General features: G+C 49.4%; 4 protein-coding genes across 5 annotated transcripts in view; 2 read left to right on the top strand and 2 right to left on the bottom strand.

The window, feature by feature from the left end:
* The window catches only part of CCNYL1 (cyclin Y like 1), a 32,681-nt gene extending 28,413 nt beyond the window's left edge, over positions 1 to 4,268 (top strand). The window contains exon 10 of the mRNA XM_079311527.1: positions 2,582 to 4,268. Coding sequence (XP_079167653.1) covers positions 2,582 to 2,698 — 117 coding nt within the window. The 3' untranslated portion in view covers positions 2,699 to 4,268. The remainder of the gene's footprint in view (positions 1 to 2,581) is intronic.
* Positions 1 to 5,292, top strand: part of FASTKD2 (FAST kinase domains 2) — a 271,660-nt gene extending 266,368 nt beyond the window's left edge. For both annotated transcript variants that reach the window (XM_079311494.1, XM_079311492.1), the window contains one exon: positions 5,280 to 5,292. The gene's annotated coding sequence lies outside the window, so the exon portion shown is untranslated. The remainder of the gene's footprint in view (positions 1 to 5,279) is intronic.
* A 2,410-nt stretch (positions 5,293 to 7,702) lies between these two features.
* Positions 7,703 to 12,154, bottom strand: FZD5 (frizzled class receptor 5). Its single transcript, XM_079310987.1, has one exon. It carries the CDS (start codon positions 12,006 to 12,008, stop codon positions 10,278 to 10,280), a length of 1,731 nt encoding a protein of 576 aa, XP_079167113.1. The 5' UTR covers positions 12,009 to 12,154; the 3' UTR covers positions 7,703 to 10,277.
* Positions 12,155 to 12,424: 270 nt separating this feature from the next.
* The window catches only part of PLEKHM3 (pleckstrin homology domain containing M3), a 92,248-nt gene continuing 78,113 nt past the window's right edge, over positions 12,425 to 26,559 (bottom strand). Inside the window, exons 8-9 of the mRNA XM_079311481.1 lie at positions 25,708 to 25,836; positions 12,425 to 14,581 (exon numbers count right to left, since the gene is read on the bottom strand). Coding sequence (XP_079167607.1) covers positions 14,528 to 14,581; positions 25,708 to 25,836 — 183 coding nt within the window. The 3' untranslated portion in view covers positions 12,425 to 14,527. The remainder of the gene's footprint in view (positions 14,582 to 25,707; positions 25,837 to 26,559) is intronic.

The following is a 26,559-nucleotide window of genomic DNA, read 5'->3' as shown; positions in this document are numbered from 1 at the left end:
CCCATGCCTAGGCTAAGCTAGAATTCTGAGGAAAAGAAGGGTTTGGGAAGAGCTTACAAAAGTCTAGCAGATAGCAAAATAAAGTGGATGTTATTTTGGGAACCGTAGTTCAGCTTGGCTATTAAAGATTGAAAGGATGTAATGGATTGTCTGTCCTTAGCTGGTCACAGTCTGTATTCCAAGCACCTAGAGACAGTCACACTCAGACCCTTCTAAATACTACCAGCTGAAGGTTTCCCACTGCATCCCACTGCACAGCTGCTTTTAAATTTAGAGGGAGCACTCTTAACTGCTCTCATGGTTTAATAAACAATTTGTCTGGGGGCAGCTGCAGAAATAAGTTGTGGCTTCCCACCTTTCCAGAGAAACGTCGTTTTAAGATAAACTTTTGGAACAGCTCCTTCTTGGGAATCCTTCAGAATGCCCAGAGGAGTGTAAATGCAGATTTCTGTCCCTTTCTGCTCCATGGGAAAGGCTGCCCTTGTGGAGAGGCCCCGCAGCCTTCTTGGCATGAAGGCTTATTTTAAAAAGCTTTAACTTTTGCAGTCAGTCTTCCTAGTTGCTGGAGATATGTAAGACATTTTGAAAATACACAAATTACCTGGGTTCCCAGAGAAATTTCTTGTTGGATCAATGCAACCTTTCATGTGTCCAGGTTTAATTGATGACTCTGCATGTTGTTTTGTTGACCTTTCAACAAAAGCATTACCACAGCCCCTGTGTACACTGATACCATGGTCCCTTTCAGAGAGGGGTGTGCTGCAGATTCTTTGCTTATATTGTCCCCTTGTCCACCCCCAATAATTCTGCCAAGGGCTAGGGATTTTATTTTATGCCATAAGTGCCTGAACTTCAGGAGTAAGTGTGATCCCTGCTGGTTCTTTGGAATGATAAGTATGATATGCCTATGAATTCCTCTATTTAAAGTTAAGCAATGCAGCTCTTCTGCTTTGTCTCACCCTTGTTACTTGCACTTTAAGCTAACACTGTCACTAATTGTAAATGTGGTTGTAGGGCAGTTCATAGTCCACAGGAAATTGTTTACTGAACTGCTCAGTGCCAGGGCATAAGTGGATGATTTACAGATTGTGAGCCTGTTTTGTTTCTTCTTTCTTAGTATTTGGGGACTTGGTATTTAAAACCAGAGTAATTTTCAGTACAGCATGTAATTTGCTATCATGCATGTAATTTGCTATCGTGCACTTACTAATGCATGTATATTGGACATTTTGGGGTTTAATTCTAAAATGTGATAAATATTTAGGCTATTTGCTGAAATTTTTAGTTCTACCTTTCAGTTAGAAGCTCATAAGCAGCTGATAGGAGCCTGTATAAAGGAGTGAATTAGTGAATTCCAGAAACTGAAAACTGACTTACACCATATGGGCAACTGGGGCTAAATATGTCAACACAGGTTGCTGTGTGATTGATGTGCTAGCATTAAAGCAGGATGGAGAGTCTGTCTGGTCTTGCACCAGGAGCTCATGCCGCCAGTGTCTCAAAGAATGCCACTCTTGAGCCAAATGCATGCCTCCAGAAGGTCGGCAGAAATAAATGTAAATAATTATTTTAAAATACACTTAGGACTTTATTCATGCTCAGAGTGCTTTTCACCTTTTGAACTTGCAGAACACTGGGCTGTGCTGAATGGGTGCTGCCTTAAAGGGAAGGTGTAGGCTTGTAGCTGATCACAGGATTCTGAAAGTTCATCTGGTGATAGGTGGTAAATTATTAATGGAAGTAAATGTTCAGGGCTGAAATTTAGGTCAATTTTTTTATTACAGGTATCCTTATTAATTTGCATTGATAATGCCTGAAGGCTCCAAACAGAAACAGGCCTTGCAGGGGAGGAGACACAGTATTTTTCTGGCAATTGTGTTATTAGGATTTAAAGAATTAGGCTTGTTACTAGAATAGCTAGATAAGCAGGGCAGAGGCAAGCCAATAAATGGATGAAAAAAGCAATTCAACACTTGATTGTCTACACGTGCTAATATTTAATTGCTCTAATAAAGTACCATGGCTGCCCTCCCTTCTCAGATCATGGGGTGATCCAGAATGTGTTGGGAGAGAGGGGGTAGAGAATGTAAAGGCAAAACAGACACCCTAGTAGAAATTAATTTCCTTGGCTTGCTTGCCGTGAATGGCTAAGGGTGAGATGCCAAGGGAGCACAGAAACCTTTTCAGTTTGAACCTTTTCTCTCAGAGAAACGCCTGTGTGCATTTCTGCACTGTTAAAATAAAATTTTTGTGTTGCTGCACACCAGACCCAGTTACTCCCAGTGATTTTCAACATAACTTGCTCAACCTTAAGTCTGAAATGGATCCAAGTTTTTCATTAGATAGTGAGACTAGTAAAATAAAGAGGATACTTGCATATGGAAACCACTCACCTTCTTTAGGTTTACCTTTCTGATGCCTGGGGTTCAAGCTGACGCGGGGACAGACCCCATTACTGTTTTCCCTCCAGAGTAGTCCTTATTTATTGTCACCTGTTGGTGTTGCCCTTGTAAAACCTCCCCTGGAACATTCAAACTGGGCTAATGCAGATTTTCATTTTGTGTGTGTGTGCGGTGCCCAGGCAATCTCGCGGCTGTGTGAAGACAAATACAAGGACTTGTCCAAAGCTGCTATGAGGCGGTCGTTCAGCGCCGATAACTTGGTTGGCATGCGCCGTTCTACTGCCATCCTGTCCTGAGGAGAGGCCAGGGCAGCTGTCAGCGGGGATGCGCTCCGTGCGCACAGCCACCGGCTCCAGCAGCGCAACGGGGCCGGAGCCTGAGGAACGTGCTTGGTGCAAGACGACACCTTTGTCAAATCAACGCTCTCCTTCTAATGTATCCAGAGGTGCAAAAACAAACTTATCTCCTTCTCTCCCCCACAGATGTTTGCTTACTATGTAGGCCTATAGCTGTGAACTCTTGAGGTTTTTAATAATAAGTAGTTTTAAATTTTAGAATTTAAACACTAACCACATGACTATAGTTACAATGTTCTTCCCTCCTCTCCCCTGTCATCCAGAGTCTCACTGCATTTGTATTTCAGGTCAATGCAGTGTTAACAAAAACAAGGGACTCTTAAAGTATAAAGCCACTCTGGAGCTGAAAACAGTAGCATAGACTCGTGTTGATGGCTTTTCCCTGGTTTGGCTACTAAAAGCTGCTATTATTGGTGATGTGTTCATACCAAGAAGCTGCCCAGCAGGAAGGAATTCCATCTCTGCACCCACAACTTCACTCCAGTAAAGATTGTCAAAAGACTTTGAATGTTTTGACTGGGGGCAGAGATAAGGTTTTATGTATTGTTAAAATGTATAGGGTCCATGCTGCATTTCTTGTGAATTATGGTGCTTCTCTCATTTTATAATACTTATATTGCTCTGGAAGAGATGTAATCTGTGTATTTTTCTGAGGCATTGAATGAAAAAGTTGGTCTGGAAACATCATCACCATCCCAAACAGTGTAGCAATCCAGTGGTGAATGGCGTGTGTGCAGCACTGCTTCTCTGAGTTCTACTGCAGATCTCTTGTGCTAAATACAGTGAGTTCCTAAAGCTGATATTGTGCATCCATCTGGCTCTCCTTGGGTTTCAGTTTCCTGGGAGGAAGTTACATTTAGAATGAGACAATAATGAGTTTGAGAATCCTGGACTACCTATCGAGGTAGATGGAAAAAAAATGTGTTCAACTGAGAATTATCAAAAAGCTTTCTATAAACCTTTTTTTTTTTTTTTTTTTTTTTTTTCCCAAAGTGAATTTTACCTTTGTGCAACTGCTCTAGAGGCTTGGGGTTTGCTCTTCCTGAGACTTTGGAACAGAGCTTACTTTCAAGCTCTGAAACTGAACTCTAAACAGGATAAGTATTACTATAGACTCTTCCTGTTACAAGTCTTTGTAGTATCTTCCCTTCTTGGATCCAAATAGGTTCTAGGCAGTGTCCTAGGAGCAGATCTCCCTCCAAATGACACGGGTTTTGTGCACTTCCTCTTACAGCCAAGGCCCAGAAACTTCACTGAACAAGTCCATCTGCCTTTGGGAGTGGGGCTGTGTGAGTGCCATCATCAGTGTGGCTGCACTCAGCTGTTCAAATGATGCATACAGCCTTTTGCAGTGTGCAAATGTGCCAGCCCCTGGCTCCCAAACCCATGGAACTTGGCACTTCAGGTATTGATCTCAATTCAATATTGAAAATAACACTACATCTTCAGGTGGTTTTCCTTTCTCATGTTTGTATTAAAAGAAAAGCTAATAAACTCTATTTTAATTAAAGTTAAAGGTGAAGGGTGTGTTCTGTACAGCTGTTGGATTCTACTGCCCCTCAAAAAAGGAAGAAAACAAACACCTCAAAAAGTGATGTGTGTTAAGGCCTCTCCAGTGCCCATGCCAGCCTACCTCCTTCCTTTGGTCCCATGGGCTGGCAGTGCCTGGGAGCAGTGCAGCCCTGCATGGCAGCCCAGACCTTCCCACATGCTCTGTGGATTTAGAACTTGACTCAGGCTGCTCAAATAAACCACTCACTGACAGTTTATTTGCACTGCAATGGTCTTTAAGTAGGGCCAGTTTTTCTGGAGGTGATTTGATGGTTTTTAAGTCCTGCTTTGAGGAGCACTAAATTGGAAACTACAAGTGACCAGCTCCTGGATTGACTTGTGACCTAATTGCTAAGGAGCTTTGCTGCCCTCAGCACCACCAGGTGCCTTCAGTGGTGTGGGATGGGTCTGGTGTACTCTGCTGTGGGGCTGCCACAAAAGAGCCACTCTGAGCTGCTCAGCAGACTGCAGGCACTCATTTCCCTTTCTTGCCAGATGAGATGGAGACTCTTCCTGCTCATCTGGATGGCAGGTGAATGACATCTCAAGCTGATGGCTGCTTCTGCAATACATCCTACAGGAGACACCTGCCATGAACCTGATTTTGCTTTGAACATTACCTGGCTTTAGTTTTACTGTAGCCCAGAGCACATTACCAGTTTTGATTTTGACCTGTTCAGCAGATACTAAGCAGGCCTGAACTCCAACTCAGCTTCTTAAGAGGAAAAAATAGCAATTCCATTCACCATTCTGGTAGCCCTAAAGGAGTTCGATTCTGGGAAACACAGCTAGTGTATTTCTTAGCTAAACAGGAAAATGTAGAACATACAGCTCTCTTTTGAAATGCTGGGCAGTAATAGTTTTTCAGAAGGAATTGCTTTTAGGTGGTTCTGTTGGACAATGAACTGTGAAGGGGAAATACCCCCCAATTTGCACTACTCTATATACTGTCAACACTTTCGTCAAAGAGGTCAAAAAAAAAAAAAATTAGTCATGGTCAGAATACTGGAATTACAGATTGTTACCTACCTCTGCTCCCAGGAAAGAGCAATTTGCTGTAGGATCAGTGTACCTTGTTTTTCTCAATCCAACAGCGGAGTAATATTTAATCTATGTTGAGGTGACCTCTGCCTGCTTTCAGTTCAGGGTAGTACTCCCCATCTGGCAGTAAATGCTGTTTGCAGAGACAATAGCTGTGTTATGGCCCTGCAAGAGTGATGTGAGCACCAGCCAGACTAGCAGGAGCAGTGTGTGTTAGCCATCAGCAGGGGCAGGAGGCCATGGAGGTGTTCTTGGGCTACAAGATGCCCTTGGCTCCAGCAGCCCCTTCCCTTTGTGTACAAGGACTGTGTATTTTGTTTCCAAGGGAATCTCATGAGAACTACTTCAGTTTGGGTTTGGCAGTTAAGAGGACAGGCACTTGAGGGATGGAATAAATGTCAAGACCACTGCTCCTGGATAAGAGTATAGGTGTCAAGCATACCCTGAGCAAGCAGAATTGGAGAGAAGAGCCATTGAGGCAAGAGCTTGCACAGGAGGCTGGCAGGAGTGCTCAAGGCAGGGTGAGCTGCTCCGTTCAGAGCTCAGCACTGGGCAGGCTGCAGCCCCCATCCTGTCCTGGGATTTCCCACAGCACTGCAGTGCAGGACAATGATACAGAACGGGCATTCCATATTGTTACCTGGGAAAACTGTCCTTAAACCAAATAACATGGAGTGAATTACAGGGTGCTGCCAAAGTGAATGTAGTGCCCTTATTAACACCCACCCCTCAATGGGCTGGTAAAAGAGCACTTAAATGGCAGAGCACAGGCCTGTTCATTTTAGGATTAGAAAAGCCTCAGGCTGCCTTCACAGACAAGGCATTTTCTAGATGAAATAACACCTTTGGCTTCTGATCTATGCTACTAAAACCTATTTGAAGAGCCACACAGTCCCCATGCCATGGACACTGCCATGCCCCACGTCCCCCAGCCTGAACTTGTGCTGCATTCGCACTGCTCAGCCTCAGGGAAGCCAGGACTGCCTGGAGGGTGGCTTAAGCTGACCAAGTGTAACCTGGAGAGCACAGGAGCACAAGCCCAGGGCCAGCTGTGCAGGATCACAGGTGTGTGTGCTCACAGGAACAGAGTCCTGCAGCTGATTCACACGCTGCCTGCAGAAAAGGCCCTTCCCTTGCTGGGAAACTGGCTTGAGGTAGGCGGTGGATGGCAGTGCTGCCAAACTGCTGTTTACTGAGGAGCTGAGGACACAACAGCTTCCTGGCAGGCAAGAATGACAGCAAGGCTGCCAACCTGGTGCTGGAGTTAGTTCCGGGAGCAGGCAGTGAGTGTCCACAGCTCCTTGAGAAGAACCTGATGCTGAAATGGTTCATGCCCCCTCCACACCCCGTAACTGCTGCCCTTCAAACGATAGGATCAGCCCCATGGTGTGTTTTGTCTGTACTTGAGCATGGGGGGCAGATCCCTGCAGAATCAGGTGAGTCAGGCTGTGGGACTGTCAGGTTTATCACTGGGTGCTGGAATGCTGCTTCCAGGTAAGAGATCCTATCTGGTGGGATCTTGTGTGTGCCTACACACCTAACTAGATAGCAGAGTCCTGCACCATTAGTCACCACGGAGCCTTAACCCCTTGCTGTCCCTCCCCAAGCGCTCCCCACAACAGGAGAGGTCTCTCAGCAGACGGCAACCCGGGCCCCCGCACGGGCCGGCGCGCAGCATCCCGCCTGCAGCATCCCACCTGCATCATCCCACCTGCAGCATCCCGCCTGCATCATCCCGCCTGCAGCATCCCGCCTGCAGCATCCCGCCTGCATCATCCCGCCTGCATCATCCCGCCTGCATCATCCCGCCTGCAGCATCCCGCCTGCATCATCCCGCCTGCATCATCCCGCCTGCAGCATCCCGCCTGCAGCATCCCGCCTGCAGCATCCCGCCTGCAGCATCCCGCCTGCCTCGGAGCTGTCATCTGCCGGGCCTCAGGAGTATCAAAGGGCACCTCCTCGGGCCTGATCCCAGCACGGGGCAAGGGACACGCACTGTGCAAACTGCAGAACGCCAATAAAAGTTGATAGTTAACCCTCTTTTAGCAGCGAGGCGTGACCTTGGCCCGCCGGGGAGCGCGCGGTCACGGGCGCAGCCAGCACAGAGCCGGCGTGGGCAGAGCCAGCCCTGCCCACGGATGTGCCGTGCTCCTGCCAAGGGCAGCCTGCCTGGCTGCGGGCACACGGAACATGCTATTCCTGCGCCACGCAAGTGCAGTTGCCTCACCAGTTCCCCACGATCCCCTGTGATAAGAGCCCTGCAGCACATGCCTCCCCCTCCCCCTGGCAGGTAAGCTTTTAAGGTAATAAATACTCTAAGAAGCAGAATAAAGAAAACAACACACGCTAATTTTTTTATCATCATAAATAACTAATCTTGATACTTCTCTTTGAATAAAATTTCTCCAGCTTTTCACATAATATAGTACAGTTATTTAAGCAACATTGAACAGCATGGGTAACGGAAGATGCAAAACCCAACATGTAAATTGGCTACAGCAGACAGGGCACACGGCAACGGCTCCATCCCCCCTCCTGCCACTTGTTGCTGAGAAGCCAGGCTCAAACTCGAGTTGATTCTATTACCCTACCGTTAGATCAAAGCTGAAAACGCTCTTGCGTTTTTCAATAGGCAACGGTTTGTAGCTAATCTTGGATTTCTTTACACAGTCAGTTGCACTTTGGAAAAAACAAAAACAGCAAAATACCACCTTTGACATGGTTTTGTTCATTGTATTGCATGATGTGTGTTTAGCTGTATCTACAAAAGGCACTAGAGAGAGAGAGGAGTCCAGCAAGGTGCGGAATGGAGGAGGTTGGAATCATTTAATGCCCTGGATTACAGCAGAGACTACCACAGTGTCTCTGCGCCTGACCTGCCTCGCTGCTGAGAACACACCTGTCCCTAACCTGTATCAAAGGTCACTACGGCTTCTGTATGTACAAATTAGGCTATAATACAACTATTTACAGCTTGTAACACAATACGGTGCAATTCTGTCCACAATAAAGTACTCCAGCATGCTGGAGGGGGTGAGCCCTATTGCAAGAGTGCAGATGGGTGCAGCTGAACAGTCCCTGGTGAGCTCTCCATCTTTCACCTTGTCTCTTCTATCCAGGACACCCCAGAGACACTCATGCAGTACCTTTATCTGGAAATGTGCCACTTGAGTGTTCTCTCACTTCCCAAGTTTTGGTTTTAAAATGAGGTGGAAACCTTTTTGACTGAAGTGGTCTAAAGGTGTTAAGAACAACCTCAGATCCTTGCAGTCCTGCAGGAGCAAAGCCAGCAGCTGTTCTCCAGTGCTTGAGCAGCTGGGTCACAGTGCCACGCTTGAAGGAGGGCAAAAAGAACTCCAGTAATGGCTGAGTAGTTACATACATCACCACTGCTTAGGGCAGGGGGGAAAAAAAGAATTAAAACGCAGGTGCTTTCACAAGTGGCCTGAAGCCAGAGGCTGCCAGCCTCATCCCATGCCACAGCTGGAGCCCCTTGCCCTGGCTGCATTTACTGGCTTTGACAACAGGGCCCCATCACCATTATTCTACTCACTGAAACCCAGCTGTCACCACTGCTTAATGCCAGGCAATGGTTCTGTCAGTGCTCAACTGCTGTCTGATCCACAGAAGTGAAAAAGGCTTGGGAAGTTGGAGGAAAAGAGGTACGAGCACTGTGCTAAGTTTTCCCAAATTAACTGCTCCTTCTCAAACCTGGTACTCTCTCTGGCAGAGGCACAGCTTTGAAAAAAGCAGCAGCAAGTATTGAAAACGACTGACTGGAAAACCCAGCTGCTGCTCCAGAGAGACGGCCTGCCACCTGGCTGGGACAGCCCCTGCAGCCACCGCTCCCTGCAGGCTGCGACCACCCTTTAGGGGCTGGCTGTGCCACCTCAGCTGCTGTGCCACACGCCACGGCTGGCAGGCAGGACGCAGGACCTGCCTCCCTCGCCCCGGGTAACCCACACAGGACAAGGAGCAGCACCAACCCTTCCCAGGGCACAGGGCAGCTCAGGAGAGCACTGCTCCCGGAGCCAGGGCCCCTTGAGCAGCCCCTCGGCTCCCCGGGCAGGGCAGGGGTCGGGGCCACCCAGCCGAGCCCAGCGGAGCCGCTCCCGCCCGGCCCTGAGCCCTGACTGGAGGGAGCCGGGTGTGCCTGCCCAGCGCAGAAGGGAGCACAGGGCATCGCCCGGTCCCTGCCTGCGCTGCAGACAGCCGGGACCCTGTCCCTGGGGCAGATCCTCTCCACGGCCCCTTCCTCCTGCACTGCCACCACCCATGAATCCCCCGGCCCCTGCAGCTCAGAGTGCTGCTGCCTGAGCAGGGCCAGGGGCTGCCTCACACCAGGGCCCCAGCCTCCTCCTCCTCAGTATGCAGCTGAGCCTGGGGGCTCCAGCGGCACTGAGGGCAGTCTCCTGCTCTGCCCAGGGCACCCAGGGAGGCAGCACCCCCTGCCAGCTCTCCCTGACCCACTCTCTGGGCTTCAGTGAGGGGTTCAGTGGCAGGGCCAGCCTCCACCTGGGGTTGGGGGCCACCATCTGCCCTGCCTGCCACAGCTCTGCCTTTCACCCCAGCACTAGCAAGACCTGCCCAGAGGCTTCTTGTGGGACATGAATCAGTGCTTGAGGCCTCCTGATTAGCCCACGGGCAACAGCATCCCAGGACCCCAACCAGGATGCGGGACCCCAAATGGGGCACACACGGCAGTGCCAGGCTCCAGGTCTCCTGTCCGTCTGCCCCCACACAGCCGGCAGCACCTCCCCCTGCCCTGCCTGGGGCTGCAGCTGCTCCGTGCCCATGGTCCCAGGCAGCACCACCACGGTGAGGCTGAAGATGCCAGGGGTGGCCCAGCTGTCACCCCCTCCTCTGTGGCCCAGGGTCTTCGCAACACTCTCCTCCCTGCGGCTGGGGTCAGCAAGGCTCCCTCCGGTCACACATGAGACAGCGGGACCTGCTTGTGGTAGGAGGCCATACTGGGCAGCACCGTCCTGCCCACCAGCGCTGGGCTGGCCTCACCGTACACTGAGGCGCCCGCAGGCTTCCTGGCCCGGCAGCAGCGGGTGCCGAAGCGCCTCCAGGACTCCAGGGTCTTGCCAGACCAGATCCATACGCCGGAGGTGATCCCCACCACGAGGCACATGAAGTACTTGAGCATGAAGACAGCATAGTCAGGCTTGGGGCGCTGAGGGTCCCCCGGGCAGGAGCAGTTGTGCGCCTGCTCCCAGGCCTCCCGGTTGTGCTGCTCGTAGATGTAGCAGGCAATGACGATGGTGGCAGGCACGGTGTAGAGCACGGTGAAGATGCCGATGCGGATCATCAGCTTCTCCAGCTTGTCAGTCTTGGTGCCGCCCTGCTTGATCACGCTGCGGATGCGAAAGAGCGAGACGAAGCCGGCCAGCAGGAAGAGGCTGCCGGTGAAGAGATAAACCACCAGTGGTGCCAGCACAAAGCCCCGCAGATTCTCCAGGCTCTGGTTGCCCACGTAGCAAACCCCAGCCACCGGGTCACCGTCCACAGAGCTCAGTGCTAGTACAGCAATGGATTTGGCACTGGGGATGAGCCAGGCAGCCAGGTGGAAGTACTGCGAGTAGCTAGCAATGGCCTCGTTGCCCCACTTCATGCCAGCAGCCAGGAACCAGGTGAGGGACAGGATGACCCACCAGATGGAGCTGGCCATGCCAAAGAAGTAGAGGAGAAGGAAAACCACGGTGCAGAGAGCAGGGCCCGTGGTCTCGTAATGGATGTGGTGGTGTTCCGGGTTGCAAGCCACATTGGCGTGCCCTGCCACCAGGCGCACAATGTAGCCCATGGAGACGAAGAGGTAGCAGGCAGAGAGGAAGATGATGGGGCGCTCAGGGTACTTGAAGCGCTCCATGTCAATGAGGAAGGTGGCCACGGTGGTTGAGGTGGAGAGGAAGCAGAGGATGGACCAGAGGCCGATCCAGAAGGTAGCGAAGGTCTTCTCATCCTGGGTGAAGTAGGGCTGGTAGCAGGGGATGGCGCAGTTGAGCACCTTCCCAGTCCTGATGCGGTTGTACAGCGGATGGGACTCCTTGGAGATGGGGACCAGGGGCGCTTTGCACTTGCAAGTCTGACCACAGTCCAGCCCTGAGAGGCGCTGCCCATCGAGCGGCGTCAGGTTTTTGGCCATGTCCTTGGCAGGGCGCGTGGGCTTCCCAAAGAAAGGCGGCAGGGTGGTGGCTTCCGTGTGGTTGTATCCCATGCAAAGCACCTCGGAGTCCCCCAGCACCGGCAGGCGGTCGCAGCTCATCCTCTCGGGCCAGGCAAAGCCGTACTGCTGCATGATGGGCGAGCAGCCGGCCTTGGCCCGCTCGCAGACGGAGCGGCAGGGGGGCAGCGGCTTCGTGTAGTCGGACAGGCAGATGGGGGTGTACATGCTGCAGAGGAAGAAGCGCAGGTCCGGGGAGCACTGGATCTCCACCAGCGGCCAGAACTGGTGCACCTCCAGCCCGGCCTCGTCCTGCGTGTCGTGGTTGAACTGGTTGGGCATGTAGGTGAGGTTGTAGCCGATGCCCTTGCACATCGGCACCGTGATCTCCTGGCACACCAGCGCCTTGGAGGCGGCGCGCCCCGCCGCCGGCAGCCCCAGCAGCAGCGGCAGCCCCAGCAGCAGCGGCACGGGCAGCGCCCGGCCGCCCATCGCCGCCGCGCGTCCTACCGCCGCCGCATGTCCCGGGCACCTGCCGCCTCCGCGCCGGGAGCGGGGCCCGCCGGCAGCGAGAGCGCGATCCGGACCGCCGCCGCCGCCGCCGCCACCTGCGCTCTGGGGCGGGCGGGCGGCCCCGCTCCGCGCCGCGCCCGCGCCCCGCCCCGGGCCCGCCCCGCACCGCCCCGGGCCCGCCCCCGCCGCTCGCCCCGCCCGCCGGGGCTCCCCGCGGCGCCCCCACGCCGGCACCGAGTGCCGCGGCGGCGGAACGCGGCGCTGCCCCGGGCCCGCTGCAGCCACGCTCCCTCGGCGCCGGGACGGCCCGGCCCCGCTCCCGCAGAGCTGCAGCCGCAGGAGGGCTGGCCGTGCCCGCGGCGCTGCCGCCGCTGCGCCCCTTCCTCCGCGGGCCCTTCCGCCCCTCTCCGCGGGAAGGGGCCGGCGCCTCGCCTGCCGTGACGGGATTGAGACGAACGCGGGAAACCCCGGGTAGGGGTCCTGGCCGGATTTGCCTTGGCCCGGCCATGGCACATCAGCCCGGGCACAAGGGGCACTGTAACATCCACCGCCGCTGCCTCCCGGCGCTGCCCGAGCCCGAGCTGTCCGGCCGGGCAGCGCTGCCGACTCCGGAGCGCTGAGGCTCGGCGGGAAGGGAAAGCGCTCCTGCCCGGGTGCGGGCGGCTGCGTTACCACATCCCTGCCCGGACTCCGGCCGCCATCCGCTCCGCCGGGCGGGTGGCAGGCGCTGGAGCGCGGCGCGAACCGAGGAGACCGTGCCAGGGCAGAGGGCTCTGCCCAGCGCCCTGCGACCGCGGGCTCCTGCCGGGGCCACCGAGGGGGTCACGTTCAGCTGCCAGGAATTCCAATCCTCCAGTCCATGCATTCGTAAACACCGAAATTGCCAGCCTGATTTTCGAGCGCTTCCCTGAAAGCCCTGAAGCCCACGGCGTGTTCGGGGCACACAGGGTCTTCCTTCAGAAGCCACACTCGGAGGTCGCAGACTGCAGCTGCTATGGCACAGCCTTATTCTGCCCAAGGCAGAAGGCTGCTCCCAAGCCCCTGCACAGCAGCTGCTCACTCCACCTCAGTGGATGGAAGGGCAATTTGGATCAGAGTACTTGCATCCAGCCCTGGATCTACTAGTCAAGACGTATCCACAGCACATCACAGATACAGACAGCTTGCATTCAAGGCCTAGTGCTGGGGAACACCAGCACCCAAAACACCCTAACTGCACCCAGAGCCCACAAAGCAAGGACTCAAAGCATGACTTAGCTCCTGTCTTGCTTCCAGAAGTAAAACCTGGCTTGCTTATTGCTCTGAGGCCAGTGCCTGAGCCCACAGGCAGAGCACTGACTGCTGATGTGTGACTTTAAGGTGAGAGACCTCACGATCACCCCTGAAATTCACATCCACCCGGCCTAGGAATGCATGTTACTTGGCACTGTCAACTTAGATGCATAGCAACATTTAAAAAAAAAAAAGGGAGGGGGGGATCTCACATCCCTATCTATACCTCTTTGCTTTGTTCTGTAAGTTTTCCCTGTAATAGAGCTATACAGAAGAAAATTACAAGTCACATATTTCTTTGGAAGACAGTGGCATATCCTTGTAGCAGGAGTCATAACTTTTAATTCTCCCCAACAATGAGTTTCTGTGAACTAGCAGCCCAGCAGAAAGCAATCACAGACAGTTTCATTATGGCTGTCAGTTGATTATCCAAATTATAGCTGAGAGCAGAGGGCAGCCTTTTTATTATCATCATTGCTGTACAATTAGAAAATGCTGATGAAGCTTCATAAGAGCAGAAATTCTCTTTTTTGTTGGCATCTTTCATTTTTATAAGCATTCTCTTGGGCAATATCTTAGTTTGATTTGACACACAATGGGGAACGGGTACATAAGTGGAAAGGGAGAAGAAGGGAGAAATGGAGCAGCTCCTCATTTCAGTTAAATCTATCAACTCTTGTAGCCTGGTTCAGGTTTTGCCACTCCTCCAGATGTATCTAATTCTTAGAGCCTGGCTGTAAATAATGCTGTATTTGCTACACTGGGGACACATAAAATCCAATTAAGACCCAGGTAGACATCTGTTGGCTTGCTCTGTGCTTCTGTTTCCTTTTTGTTTTTTATGAATATGTAGCAGAACAACCAGAGCAGGATTAAATATGGTGTAAGTGCAAGTGCAGTTGATAGGTTTGTTACTCATCTCTTCAGTACAGTATGAGAGTACAGTGCTTTATATGCATCCATCACTATTAGCAACAGAAGATGTGTCTGCACAAAATTTACTGTGTCAAACCCTGCAGACCAAAAAGGAAGTGTTTCCTAGCCCTAAGAATATGCTTTTGTAGTTAAAAAAGTCTTAAATTATTAAAAATTGCCTTACCTTTTATCCATGTGCAGAAGAGTCCACGAGGCTCCAGCATGCTATACAGGTCTGCTCAGGAGTTCATCTAATCCCTGCTCCTGGCTCCAGCCCAGAGGATACAGGCACAGACTGACAATGCATGTCCTCACAGACAGACCTTCCACCCACTGAGGCGTCTGCAGCTGGGATGCAGCATTTCCTGGTAGAAGCAGACAGAAAAGGTGGTAAGTAGTTCTGTATTTGGTCCTTTCACTGCTAATTGTCAGTGTACACTGTTTACCTGGACAAATTGCTTTTGTGAAGGATACCACGACTTTTAAAATACTTTAGAAAAGGACTGAGTTTCCTTTGTAAAGACTGGCTATTGCTCTTGCCCTTGTTAGAGGACTCAGCAGACTTTTGCAAAGAGCTTTTCAGCCCAGGCTTTGGGCAGGGACAAAGCCAGAGAGCACTGATCTCGCCCTTGGCTTTGCCAGTACCAAAGCAGGGCAGGAACCTCCTGCCCCTCTTGTCATAGGATCAGCACACCACCCCTTGGCCCTCAACCCTTCTTGCTTGAAGCAGCAAATCCTGGTTTTGTGTGCACTGCTGACAAGTCTCCAGCTCCCAGGAAGGGAGCAGGGGGGGCCCAGCACAGGTGACTCCAGTCTCCCAGTGCTGGTGGGCAGTCTGCCAGTCACCCCAGCTGGAGGCTGTGCTGGCTCAGGCATTGCTCAAATTAGCAGTGACCCCTGACAACTAACTGCTTGAGTGAGGGGGTGCTGGAGACCATAAGGTGGTTTGCAGCAGCACCAGACTGTGCCTTACAGCCTGTCACGAGTGCAGGAACAGACATCACTTCTGGTGCAGCAGACCCTGTGTGCTGGTACAAAAGGATATCAGTGTTTGCCCCATGCTGGGCCATGGCTGCATGCTGCACCAAGGCAGGTGTGCTTCTGCTTCCACCTGTGCCAAGTGTTTGCCTCCCCACCTGAGAGCTGCAGCCCCAGGCTGCCTGTGCTGCAAACCCCAGCACCAAGACTGACCCTGTGGAACAGCACCTGGAACAGGGGGCTCCTAAACAGACCAAGGTTCTTGCTGCACCACAGGCAGGAGGGACTCTTGGCCCTTTGCAAGCAGGCAGAGCAGAGTGACAATCACTGCCAGCATTTGCAGAGGGACCCTGGCACCCAAATCCTACTGAAATGTACCAGCAGCAGTGGAGAACGTTTCTCCTGTGCCCAGATGAATTCCTGGGGACAGGAATTCAGATTTAAATCACTCGAATGCTTTTCACCATGCCTTGCTGAAATTCCCTTAAAAATCCTAGCTTACATCAATACAATTTGTTTTTATATACACCTGTGCAATTAGATACATTAACATATTGCAGGAAAACAAAACCATGCCAAACTGTAGCCATACCCAAAAAAGTTACATGGAACTTGAAAACTTCTGAGTGAATTAATCCCACACTTGATTTCTAAACAGTGGCACAGACTTTATCAACACACCTACCACAAGTGCTGCAGTCTGTAAAATGCCACCAGAATTTCAGGTAAGTAAGACCAAAGTAAAATCAGGAAGAGTGGCTGCACATAAACTAATCTAGCCGAACTCATCACTTTTTAACTAATTATACTTGTACATATAGATGCACATAAAATGTATGTAGTAAGTTTTCTTTGGTCTCCCCAGGCACCCATGAGCCACATTTGGAATACTGAAGGGATGCTCCTGTCCTGAGGTGCCACTATCACAGCATGCAGAGGGTCAGGACCCTGGCCCAGAGGAACAGGATGGTTGGTGGTGATGAGGATGGGCCTGTGCCACACCACAGCCATGGCTGGTCTTCAAATCTCCTTGCTGTGACTCACACAATGCTGAGATAAAGAAGTAGCAGTTAACTTCCTTGCATCAAATTTTCTTGGGGGGTATAGTGCAGCCTGAAACATCTGAAACTTTTCAGATATGTAGATTTTGAAACACATCATATTATTATGCTTCTTTTCTTTTTTTCTCATGGGCCCTTGAAAAGAAAACACTCCCCATAGTGAAGTTGACATGATAAATTAGCATGGCCCTGGCAAAGCCCTCACTCTTCATTTGGCAAATACTTATTTATGGAGTTTCAATTTGTGGCTTATGTAACAACAGGGTGAGTGACTTTCAAAAAAGCTCTGCCATGTATTGACCTGATACAGCCTAATGGGTCCTTCAGAGCAATTAGGATTTATTGTGTTAGAGTCTATTGTGTATAGAGACCATTTTAAAAACGTGTTATTTACCCAGAAAGCAGTAATGACTGTTTAAATACAGTGAGATTGTTTCTTAAACTCTTGCTGCTCTATACATTGCAAAGAAGTTACTCCAAATATTTTTCAGAGTTGAATGCTTTGCTCCAGTGGGATTTCCAAGCTGGATTGTTGTATAGCACATATATTTGTATGTCTATAGAATACAATAGTATGTTCACATAGTAAGTGAACTGAGCTCTCAGGAAAGCTGCAAATGAGCAGCCTTGAAGCATGGAATTTGAGATTTTTTTTTTCTCAGCCAAGGGGCCAGTGCTTGCCACTCCAGTGGTCTGAGCAGCTCAGGACTTTTCCTAACTTAGAGAGCAGGACATTTCCCAAGAACCACACAAGTTTTGCCCTGTCTGATCTGAAAGTCCAGCAAAAGTGGCCTTAAGAGCCACACAGCTGTGGTTTGCATCACAACACATCTAACCCTCTACCTGCACGTGAGGTGGGGCCATCACCAGTTCCCTGTAACCTCCTGGGGGCCAGCATGCAAGAGCACAAGTGTTGGCTTGTGAAGACCAGTGCAGGTGTGAGAAGCCAAACCCCTGGGCAGGCTCCTCAGCAGGCCTGAAGGAGCACAGCTTTGCAGCCCAGGACAGATCAGTGCTGGCTAACACCAGCTCTGGCTGACCACAGAATAAAACAAACCCCCAGCTCGTTCATGGAAGCCATTTAGTGCCCTATGAAACAATAACAATATAGACTAATTACTGCTTGACTTATCTTTAGACCAATGATGTTTTGATCAGCACTATCTCAAAAATAGTTCTTTCCTTTTCTGCCTTTTTCCTGCCCTCTCCTTTGCTGTTGAGACCTTCAGGGTGAAACTGCTCAAAGCAGCTCTTCTTTTGCAAAATGCTTTCCCTGCCCTGCTTCAGATCACAGCCTTTGGAGACTTGTTTCTATCTGCTTGTTTTACAAGCATGTTATCTGTTACAGCTGCAGAGACAGAAGTACTAAGCAGTTTTTTTATTCCAGCAGAAAGAGGGACAGGTTAGAGAACCCTCTGCCTGAAAAATTTGCAGCAAATATTTCAGAGTTAAGATTCAAGTTTGTAATGGCAAATCCTCTGGAGAACAGTCAGGCAGCCTAGACTGAAGCTGGCTGTAACTTACAATTTCTGTTTTGTGGAAAATTCTGACATTAAAAAACAATGTAAAACACACCAGTTTGTTCCAAACAGGGCAAGTTGCCCATACTTCTGAGCAATCATGCAGCATCAGGAAAATCTAAAATGTTTCCTCTAAAAACTTGGAGAATTCCTAGAAGCCCCCTGCCCAGGAAAGCCCTCGGAGCAGAGGATGGGGGAGGACCTGGAGTGGGGGACACGGATATCCTGAAATGATGGATCTTGCTGGCAAACTGGGCAGACTTCAGGCAGGAATCTGCCTGGTGAGCATTTGTGTTTTAGGTCCTGCCTGATGAGAAAGCCAGTCAGTCAAAACAGAAATGTTTCCAAGAAATTTTCTGTCTCTGCTGAACTGACAGTTTACAAAGAAACTGCTCTCAGTGTGAACATCTGCAGTTATGGGTGGTCTCTCCTGGCCTTAAAATTCTACGAATTGGTGCAAAACATATGACAACAACTGTTGCTGTTAAAAGCAACTTCAGCCTGTGTTCATAACAGTTCGAGTTCAGTCTGTCTTTTCCTGAAAATACAGAGTTTATTTAAAATAGGTTTCAAACATCTAAGCCAGTTTGACTGCATTTCTTCACTAACCTCTCAAGATGCTCTGATCAAGAACTTCCAGATGCAGTGATTCTGGACTCTCTTGAGGCAACCTGAAGGGATCCTTATTTCCAGAAACTGGACTCCTTTACAACATGCCATACTGCTCACTTAAGATCAGAAGCAATAAAAATTATGCATTTGAAAGCTTTATCCTGTATGTGTACTTATGTACATTACCCTAGAAGGAGAATATTCACATACAATACACACATGCTGTGTTTTCGTGTTTCTATGAACCAGAAAGTATCAAAGCCAGAGACCTCCTGAAACAATGTCCTCTACCTGACCTTTTAGGCATTCTTGCTAAGATCAGGCACTTCAGATTTTCCCTATCTGCTTTTGACATCCTTGAAGTGCTTGACACAGAGCTGGAGGAATATTTGGAACTAAGATTTAGTGAGTCGTGTCATTCACATCACATGAATGAAACTATGTTGAAATACAGATTTAAATCCCTGCATAATCAACATTTATTGGACACAATAAAAAGAGCTAGAAACAGATGAAAAGGCAATTAGCACTAACTAGAACTATACACATTTTGATTACTTCCTTCTGCAAGTCATTCACATCATAATATAATACACAGGTCAAAGTGATTTTGGAAAGGATGTTGCTAGCAACCCTCCCATTCAGGTATTATCCAGATGTGAAGGATTAACAAGTGCAAGTGACCCTTACGTGCTGTACTGGAAAGGAAACAGGGAGCAGAGTCTGCAGCAGGAGCCAGAATGTTCTTTTTCCAGCTCAGGGCTGAGTGGCTGATTTCCCAGTTCTCTGTGGCCATAAGGGCAGGGACTAATGTTAGCAGATTTGGAGCAAAGGAGGAAATTTGCTGGGCAAAAGAAGGAATTAATTCTCTAAATCCTGTACTTCACAGCTATGTACAGCAACACTGAGCATGCAATTATGTTATACTGCTTGGGATATGACCTGGTAATGCAAGAAACTGCTCCAAAATATTCCACAAGTGCTAGCATAGAGTTGCCACAAATATTGATGACAAGGTTGTGTAGTCCTCTTCCAGGCTTTTTTCTACCAAACAGATACAATCAAACTAATTTTGTGTAAGCAATAAATTGACACAAAAGGTAGCACAATTGCTGCAAAGATGGGGCTCACATAGATCAGCATCTTCCTTATGGCTTGGAAACGCTGAAGTAGCTGGGTTCAGCTTTTTGCTCAGAAAAGTCTGTCCAACTGCAGGGGAATTCATGCTGAATATGTATTTCCCTTATGCTGGTGAATTAACTGTCCCACTATGTAGGACAAAGGAGAACCTGAGCCCTTCTCCATGTCTCCCACAGACTGGCACTGCCAGACCCCAACCATCACACCATCAAAAGGCAGACAGGATTCTACTGGGCACACTCACAGAAATTCCTGTGCAAGCTTCCACCTGTGCCAGGTGCTGAATGTACCTGCAATTCAAACTTCTCTTGGGCTCAGCAGACACAAAGAACAGGGAAAGGAAAGGTAACTCTCCTTGTTCTTGCAGACACAAAAGGCCTGTGGTTTGTCGCTATGGCCAGAGTGAGCTGTGAAATCAACCCCACAGTCCTAAGCTAGAAAAATATTCTTGCTCCTGCTGCAGATGCTGTTCCCTGTCTCTGTGCCACTAGAGCACACGAGACTGAAGCCTCTGGCTCTCTGCTGCAGCGGGGCAAGGCTGCACCTTCTTCAGTCAGGGCCAGACTTGCTGTCCCTGAAGACAAAATCCATCTTCTGGTAGACAAGCAGTCTGGAGGAAACAAGGCAGATTCCTTCCCTGGGCCAGGCTGCATCCTGACAGAACTAAACATCCCTCTTTGGGGGAGGAAGGGATAGAGCAAGGTGAGAAGACAGTGTAATCCTTTCAGCTGAGACTTTGCCAAGGATGTTGCTAATTAGCTGAGAGAGGATGTACTGGGGGTGGTGAGAGACAGACACGTTCTGTGTTGCGAGACAGTACCTTCAACCAGCTCTATCTGTGAGACACTGTGAGCTCCCTGATTGTGTTTGTATTGTAGGAGCCATCCCAGCAATACCAGCTGAGCCCTTGATGCCTGCTGTGCTGCCCACAGCCTCACATGAAACCCTTGATGGGATTCCAGACAAACAAAAAGTCTTGGTTGTAAATCTTATTTTCACTGTTCTAATACTACCAAACCTATTTTCACATACAGAGTGGCTGTGGCTTCCACAGAAGTCTTCCCAAGACTGATATTGGAGCAGCATTTCCTAGTCTTGCTCAGATATCTAGGAGATAGGAAAATGTTGTACTAATAGCTATCAGAGGAAACAGGCAGGCATTTTCAATCTCTACCAAACATGAGATGGTGGTCCAGAATTGTGTGTGTGTGTATTTCACATGCTGCAGTTTGGAAACATTTCCAGCTGAGACTACTAAATTTGGTTGTCTGGTCTAACCACAGAGAGCTTAATCTGCAAGACCCCAGTTTAGATTTGTGCGACTGTGTGTGGTTGTGCTTGAGATGAGCACCTGTTCCATCAGCCCTATATTCAAGGATAGATGAAACATACATCCATTAGCTAAGAAGAGCCAACAAACTAACCATCAGACCCCACAGCTTTCTTTCATGGATCTTATTTAGATTCCCTGACAACACAAAAGGAATTATTCTTAATTTTGTGTCTCTGTCTACTTTCCATCGGGGCTAGGAAGCCCTGCATTTCTCCTCAATATTTAACCACATTTATGTAAGGTCAAATCTACCTTGTGCCTCTTTTAATGTGGCATATTACCAAGACACAGCTAACTCTGTTGGACACATAGGCTCCTGACTAAACCTAGTACAAGAATTTCAGGAGATGAGCTGAGACTGATAACAGCAGCAACCGGATCTCCATAGAAGTAGGGATTATGCAGGGATAATGCAGCTGCCTAAGACAATCTGAAGATATGCTGAGCCAAAATGTTCTTTAAGAACTTCTGTATGTACTGATGAAGGCCTTAGTGTGACTGAGAGCTGGCACAGATATGAGAGATACTAGGGGACAGAGGTAGAGGCAAGTGCTGTTTGCATTGTGCAGACCTCTGGAAGGATGGGCAAGGTTTGGTCTTCAGCCTGAGCATTTCGCTCACCTTTACTAAGCTGACTGAGGTGCTATCAAGCCTTTCCCTAAAGAGATCATAAAAACCCGTGCAGGTGATTATTTTATGAATAAGGGGGAAAACAACAGAAGCAGAACAACAGCAGTGCCTCCAAGTCTCTGCTGGGGAAAGAGGGACAGGCCACAAACAGCCTGGCCTCAAGTGCCAGGGCTGCTTAAAGATCCTCGACACCGGCACCGTGCTGACTCCAAAACCATCCCCCTGTCCTGGCTGCAAAGCACCTCCTGTAACTACGAGCTCCGGAGAAGGAAATCCAATTTACCTGCACAAAGCAGAGCTGGGTGAGGCCTCCCAGAGGCGGTGGGTACAGCAGCGCTGCCAGTTCCCACCCGAGCCGCTCCCCTCCGGCAGAGCGCAGGGAAGGGGGAAGGGGCAGCGATGGCACAAAGTGCAGAACAATTCACTGGAGAGCCACGGTGCGCTTTGCAGTTTGCCCACTAATTACTATTAAGCCCCGGTTCCTTTTTGTGTTCCAAGGGGCGTCTTCAATGTGGCACTGCTTCTTGGGCCTTTCATGCGGCTGGGCTAACCCCTGAATAGCGGGCTCCCCCCCCTCCTCGCTACCTCTCCCTTTTTCTTTCCCCCTTTTGCTTTTCTGATAGTATTTTCTGTCCATGTTGTGTAAGGCCCTAAATGAATCTTGACTGCCCCTACAGCCGACTGGAGACGCACAAAAGCGGCCCATTCCAGCGGCCACAGCGCCATTGTGTGCCCTAACAATGCACTAATTGGCGGTGACAATTGTGCGGCCGGGAAGGAGCGGGGGCGCGGGGGGGCGGCGGCGGAGCACGGGACAGGGTCCCTCCATCGCCGGGCTCAGCCCAAAGGCAGCGAGCGGCGAGGAGCGCGGAGCCGGCGGCTCGCTCCGAGGGGCCCCGTATTCCTGCACGGAAGTGCAAGCGAAAAACTTTAACTGGCTGTGCAGAGCGAGAGATGTGCAATCTCAAAGGGTCATCTCAGTCTACCAAGCTGTCTCACCGTGCCAGAGGCTGAACTCGTGTGATGAGGACACACTGAGATATCCATGGGAAAAGGTCACACACACAGCCAAGGAGATGCTGCTGCTGGAGCACTGCTATGGGTACACAAGGGAGACTGCTCAACTCTTCCTTCACTGAGCTTATCTGTGTTTTGCACCAGGACAGGGGTCCTACAGCACTCTGCTGGGGTAGGTGCTGCGGTGCAGCAGCCTGTGGTGCTGTTGGGAGTAGAGGAATCTGAGCCACATCTCCTGCATCAGTGACGCTGAGGGCTGGAGGGATGAAAGGAACAACAGGTGCCATGGGACTGAAGCTGTTTATTGCCACTGTGACACCACCCAGGACTCAGGAGGGACTAACTCGCTCTCACACTGAAATATGACAGGAATGAGCCCACAGACTTTGAAAGCTGTCCCAGATGAAGCTAGCCCTGGATTTGAAAGCTGATGTAGCTGACAAATGAGGGACAGATTTCACCTCTATTCATTAGCTTTTAAGATAAAATATGGGGCAGGAAATTGCATGGACAATGGTGTTCAGAAAGAAGTACGGAAGGCTCATCCAGTTGTTTTGATTAAAAATTAATTCGTACAATTGACAGACATGGGGTCAGATGCTGAAGTGCTCAACACCTACCCATCTGTTTTCCAAACAGCTCCTATCAGCTCCCGCAGAGAACAGCAAAGACCAGCAGGTGTGGAACATTCTGGCTCCTGACAGAGAAAGCAAGGCAGGCCAGACTAGCAGCAATACTCAAGTTTATGAAGGGCTCTGAAATGTCTTTGGGACAAAGATATTTCGCTTACTTGAAGCTGACTGACCTGTGAGAAGCATTGTCCAGAGCAGGGTCGGGAAGCAGGTAATTCTCCTACCCCTCTCAGCATAGCTGTGGGACTGCTGTGGTGGGGCAGACTTCTACTAGACGTTTTGATAAAGAAGAATTACCTTCTGCATCTGGAAAGAAACAAGAAAACACCTTCCCATGCAGTGGCATCTAAACAGGGAACAACTGCATATGAAACATCTCTAGTGGAAGAGCAATATTTTTCTAGTAAGCCCCATGTATCAGCATGGCCTAGAGAAGCAATCTTGCCATAACCTCATGAAGGGCAGACAAGCAGGGAGGACAAGCTGGAGCTGCAACCTCATGGACAGGCAGGCACCTGGATCTAAACTCCCTGGTGCTCTGACTGATTGGGACTGGCGTTTCAGTTTGGTCCACTACATATAAACACTAAACTCAACTGAGAAGTCTGGTCCTGCAGCCAAAATGCTGAGGAGAAGCCTACTGTGAGCCCAGTGTGAGCAGCAGAGTTACAATAGCCTAGAGCTGGAAGTGTGCAGAGTCCAGGGTACACTGTGTAGAAACCCTAGGACACTGGACTCTTGCCCTTATCACCCCACGGCCACCTGGAGCACAGTAGTTCTCTTATTGTAATCTCTCAGATTTTATGGGTCCTTGTCAGCCTTTCTATGAAACACCAAAGGACATCCCTGCTGCTAGGAGGAACCCTAGTCTCTCCACTTGTTGCAAGGTGGATTTTCCAGCTGTGTTAGCTCCTAGAATTTGGTAGTGGCAATATCCTCCCCGAGACAAAATCGTTAGCTACCTGCTCTAAACACAGTAAATGTGCTTCTGCTTGCCCCCCCCCACCCCCAGCAGGCCTCCACACAACTCCTGCTGACAACTATGGAAACATTCCCATGGACTACCACAGATGCAGGAGGAGGGCCTTATATAGTGAGACCTCTCTGCCTCCCTTTGCCCTAAGCCCTTCACAGAAGTACTTTATTGTTTTATGACAGTGCAGTTAACACTTGACATAAATCTCTAAGCACAGCTAACAATGTCGATACTGTGTAAATACCTACAGTAGAGACCTGTGTTTTATTATGCTTTTGCCCTCTTTTACCTTTTATCACCCAGGGTTAACTCTGTGCTAGATGCACTTGTATTTCACAAGGAATCTGGCAATTTTATGTGCTGCTACAGCTCCTTAAATACTGAAAGCCCAGCTCTGGTTCCTTGACAAACAGCAGCTTTCACTGGAGCCAGCAGATCTTGGATCTGCTTATAGGATCGAACATGCTGTCTGCTAAATCTGAAATAAGTGTCCTTCAGAAGTGCAGAGTCCAAACCAGAATGGCACATTTTGCAATATGTACACAACAAAGTATCCACCAGTGTCACAAGCCATTGCATGACAATGTTTGATGACAAGATGGTGCTGGCATTTGTTTTCCACCTTAGCCTTAGTTTTGTGGGCATTTGTACCCATGCTCTCAGAAATCACTGCAGGGGAAGGTACAAAGTGGGGAAGAGACACAGAATCATGGAATTAGCTGAGTTATTATTAACTTTAATAATAATTCCTTCTTACTTACCTCTAAATTCATCACATTGTACATACATGATAAACACCTGACAATTTTCAAGTCAATGAAAGTACATTCCCTGAACACAAGCGCTTATATGATTTGTCTTGCTTTCCACATGAGCTTTACAACTTCATTTTTAATATCTAAATGAATGCTAATGCCTTGAATTAAATTAGAGAAAATTGGAAGTCACTTACTATAAGCAATGGACTGACTTTTTTTAAAGCATGGTTACAGCTTCAATGCCAAGTTTTATATTTGCCTATGCTTAAAATGGATGGAATTTACTCCTGCTTGTCTTGGAGACTTTGTCTGGTTTTAATTGTAACACTTGATTATCTGAGATGCTTTTCACCACCTTCTCATAGTGGTAATACTCAGACCTCTAGATGGGATGACTATTTTGGAGAGTATTTAGTTAAACAAGAACTATTTTAACAACACAGTCCAGAGCTATGTACACAAACTCCCAGAATATTTTCATTTGCCCCCAGCATGCTTTCACTGAGAAAGTATGGTAAGCCTCATACCTGGCAGGTGCCCCTCAGTCCCTAAGGAAAGAAGGAGGTTGCTAGCTCTATTCTTTCAGAAAACCAGTTGACTTGACATACTATTCCAAATATTATTAATTTTGGTCTGAGAGCTGGAAGGGTAGCTTTGTATAAATTAATTATCCTGACTTTAAAAGAAGAGCTAGAGCTTGGATTGGCATGCTCTTCCAGACCCCATTGCCTCTGCTCTGTGTGGATGCTTTTTCACACCATCTCTTACAGGATAAAGTGAGGAGGGGAGGTGGCAGTGAAAGGAGAGGGAGATGTCATAACAGAATTTGCTCACCTTGTAAAGCAAATAAGGAGGAAGAGAAGGCCTTGCACATGGCTTCCTTGTGCAGCTTGTGTGGTCCCAGTCAAACATTAACTCATTGCTTGTAGCTGATTTCATCACAGGGATGAAGTCCAAAGGTTCCTGCAGGAGAGAGGAGTGACATTCCTGATGGACTTGTGCTCTTTCTGAGGAGGGGCAGGAAGATAGTGAAGGGGGGACATATCCTTCTCTTTGAAAGCTGCCAGAGCATAGGGCTGGGTGTGGAATGCTCTGGGAGTCCTGGGCAGGAATTTTAGGCCCAGGAGCTCCACCACAGCTCTGTGCTGCAATCTTTAGCCATCAAATCCAGATTCAAGGAGCTGCAGAAGCTCCTTAGCTGGTGCACTGGAAGAAACAACCAAGGAGAACAAGAATCTTGCCTGCTCCTCCATCCATAGGTGTGAGAACCCTTATAACATGGGCAAAATCCTGCCCTTCCAGGCCCTCAGTGGTCCCCTCAGTCCACCTGGGAGACACCTCCCTTACTTAGAATTCAAAGCCCTGACCTTGGACCCTTCTGGCAGAGGTGCACGTGGCAACCACACAGTAAGCAGCTGCCTCCTCAAGCCTCCCAGCAGCTCGGTATCCAAGGGTGCCTCAAAGCCACAGTAAGCTCCTCTGGGAACTTGCAGCAGGGGTCAGCACCACTAAAAATCTAGGAGTTTGTGGCTTTCCAAAAACACAAGATTTAACAGGGATTCCAAACCCCCAGAGCCTGATGCAGACATCAACAGTACTTCCAGAAGCCCTCCTGGATGAGATCTGGGAACAGTAAATATCATATTTTCTTAGTTTCAGAAGACTTTAAGCAGCAGAGAAGCATTT

This window comes from Erithacus rubecula (genome assembly GCF_903797595.1).
Source record: "Erithacus rubecula genome assembly, chromosome: 8".
Taxonomy (NCBI): Eukaryota; Metazoa; Chordata; class Aves; order Passeriformes; family Muscicapidae; genus Erithacus; species Erithacus rubecula.
This window is presented reverse-complemented; position numbering and strand designations above follow the sequence as displayed.

What these genes read in the sequence shown, in the direction of transcription:
- FZD5 (XM_079310987.1), bottom strand. Translation starts at nt 12,008, where the DNA reads ATGGGCGGCCGGGCGCTGCCCGTGCCGCTGCTGCTGGGGCTGCCGCTG.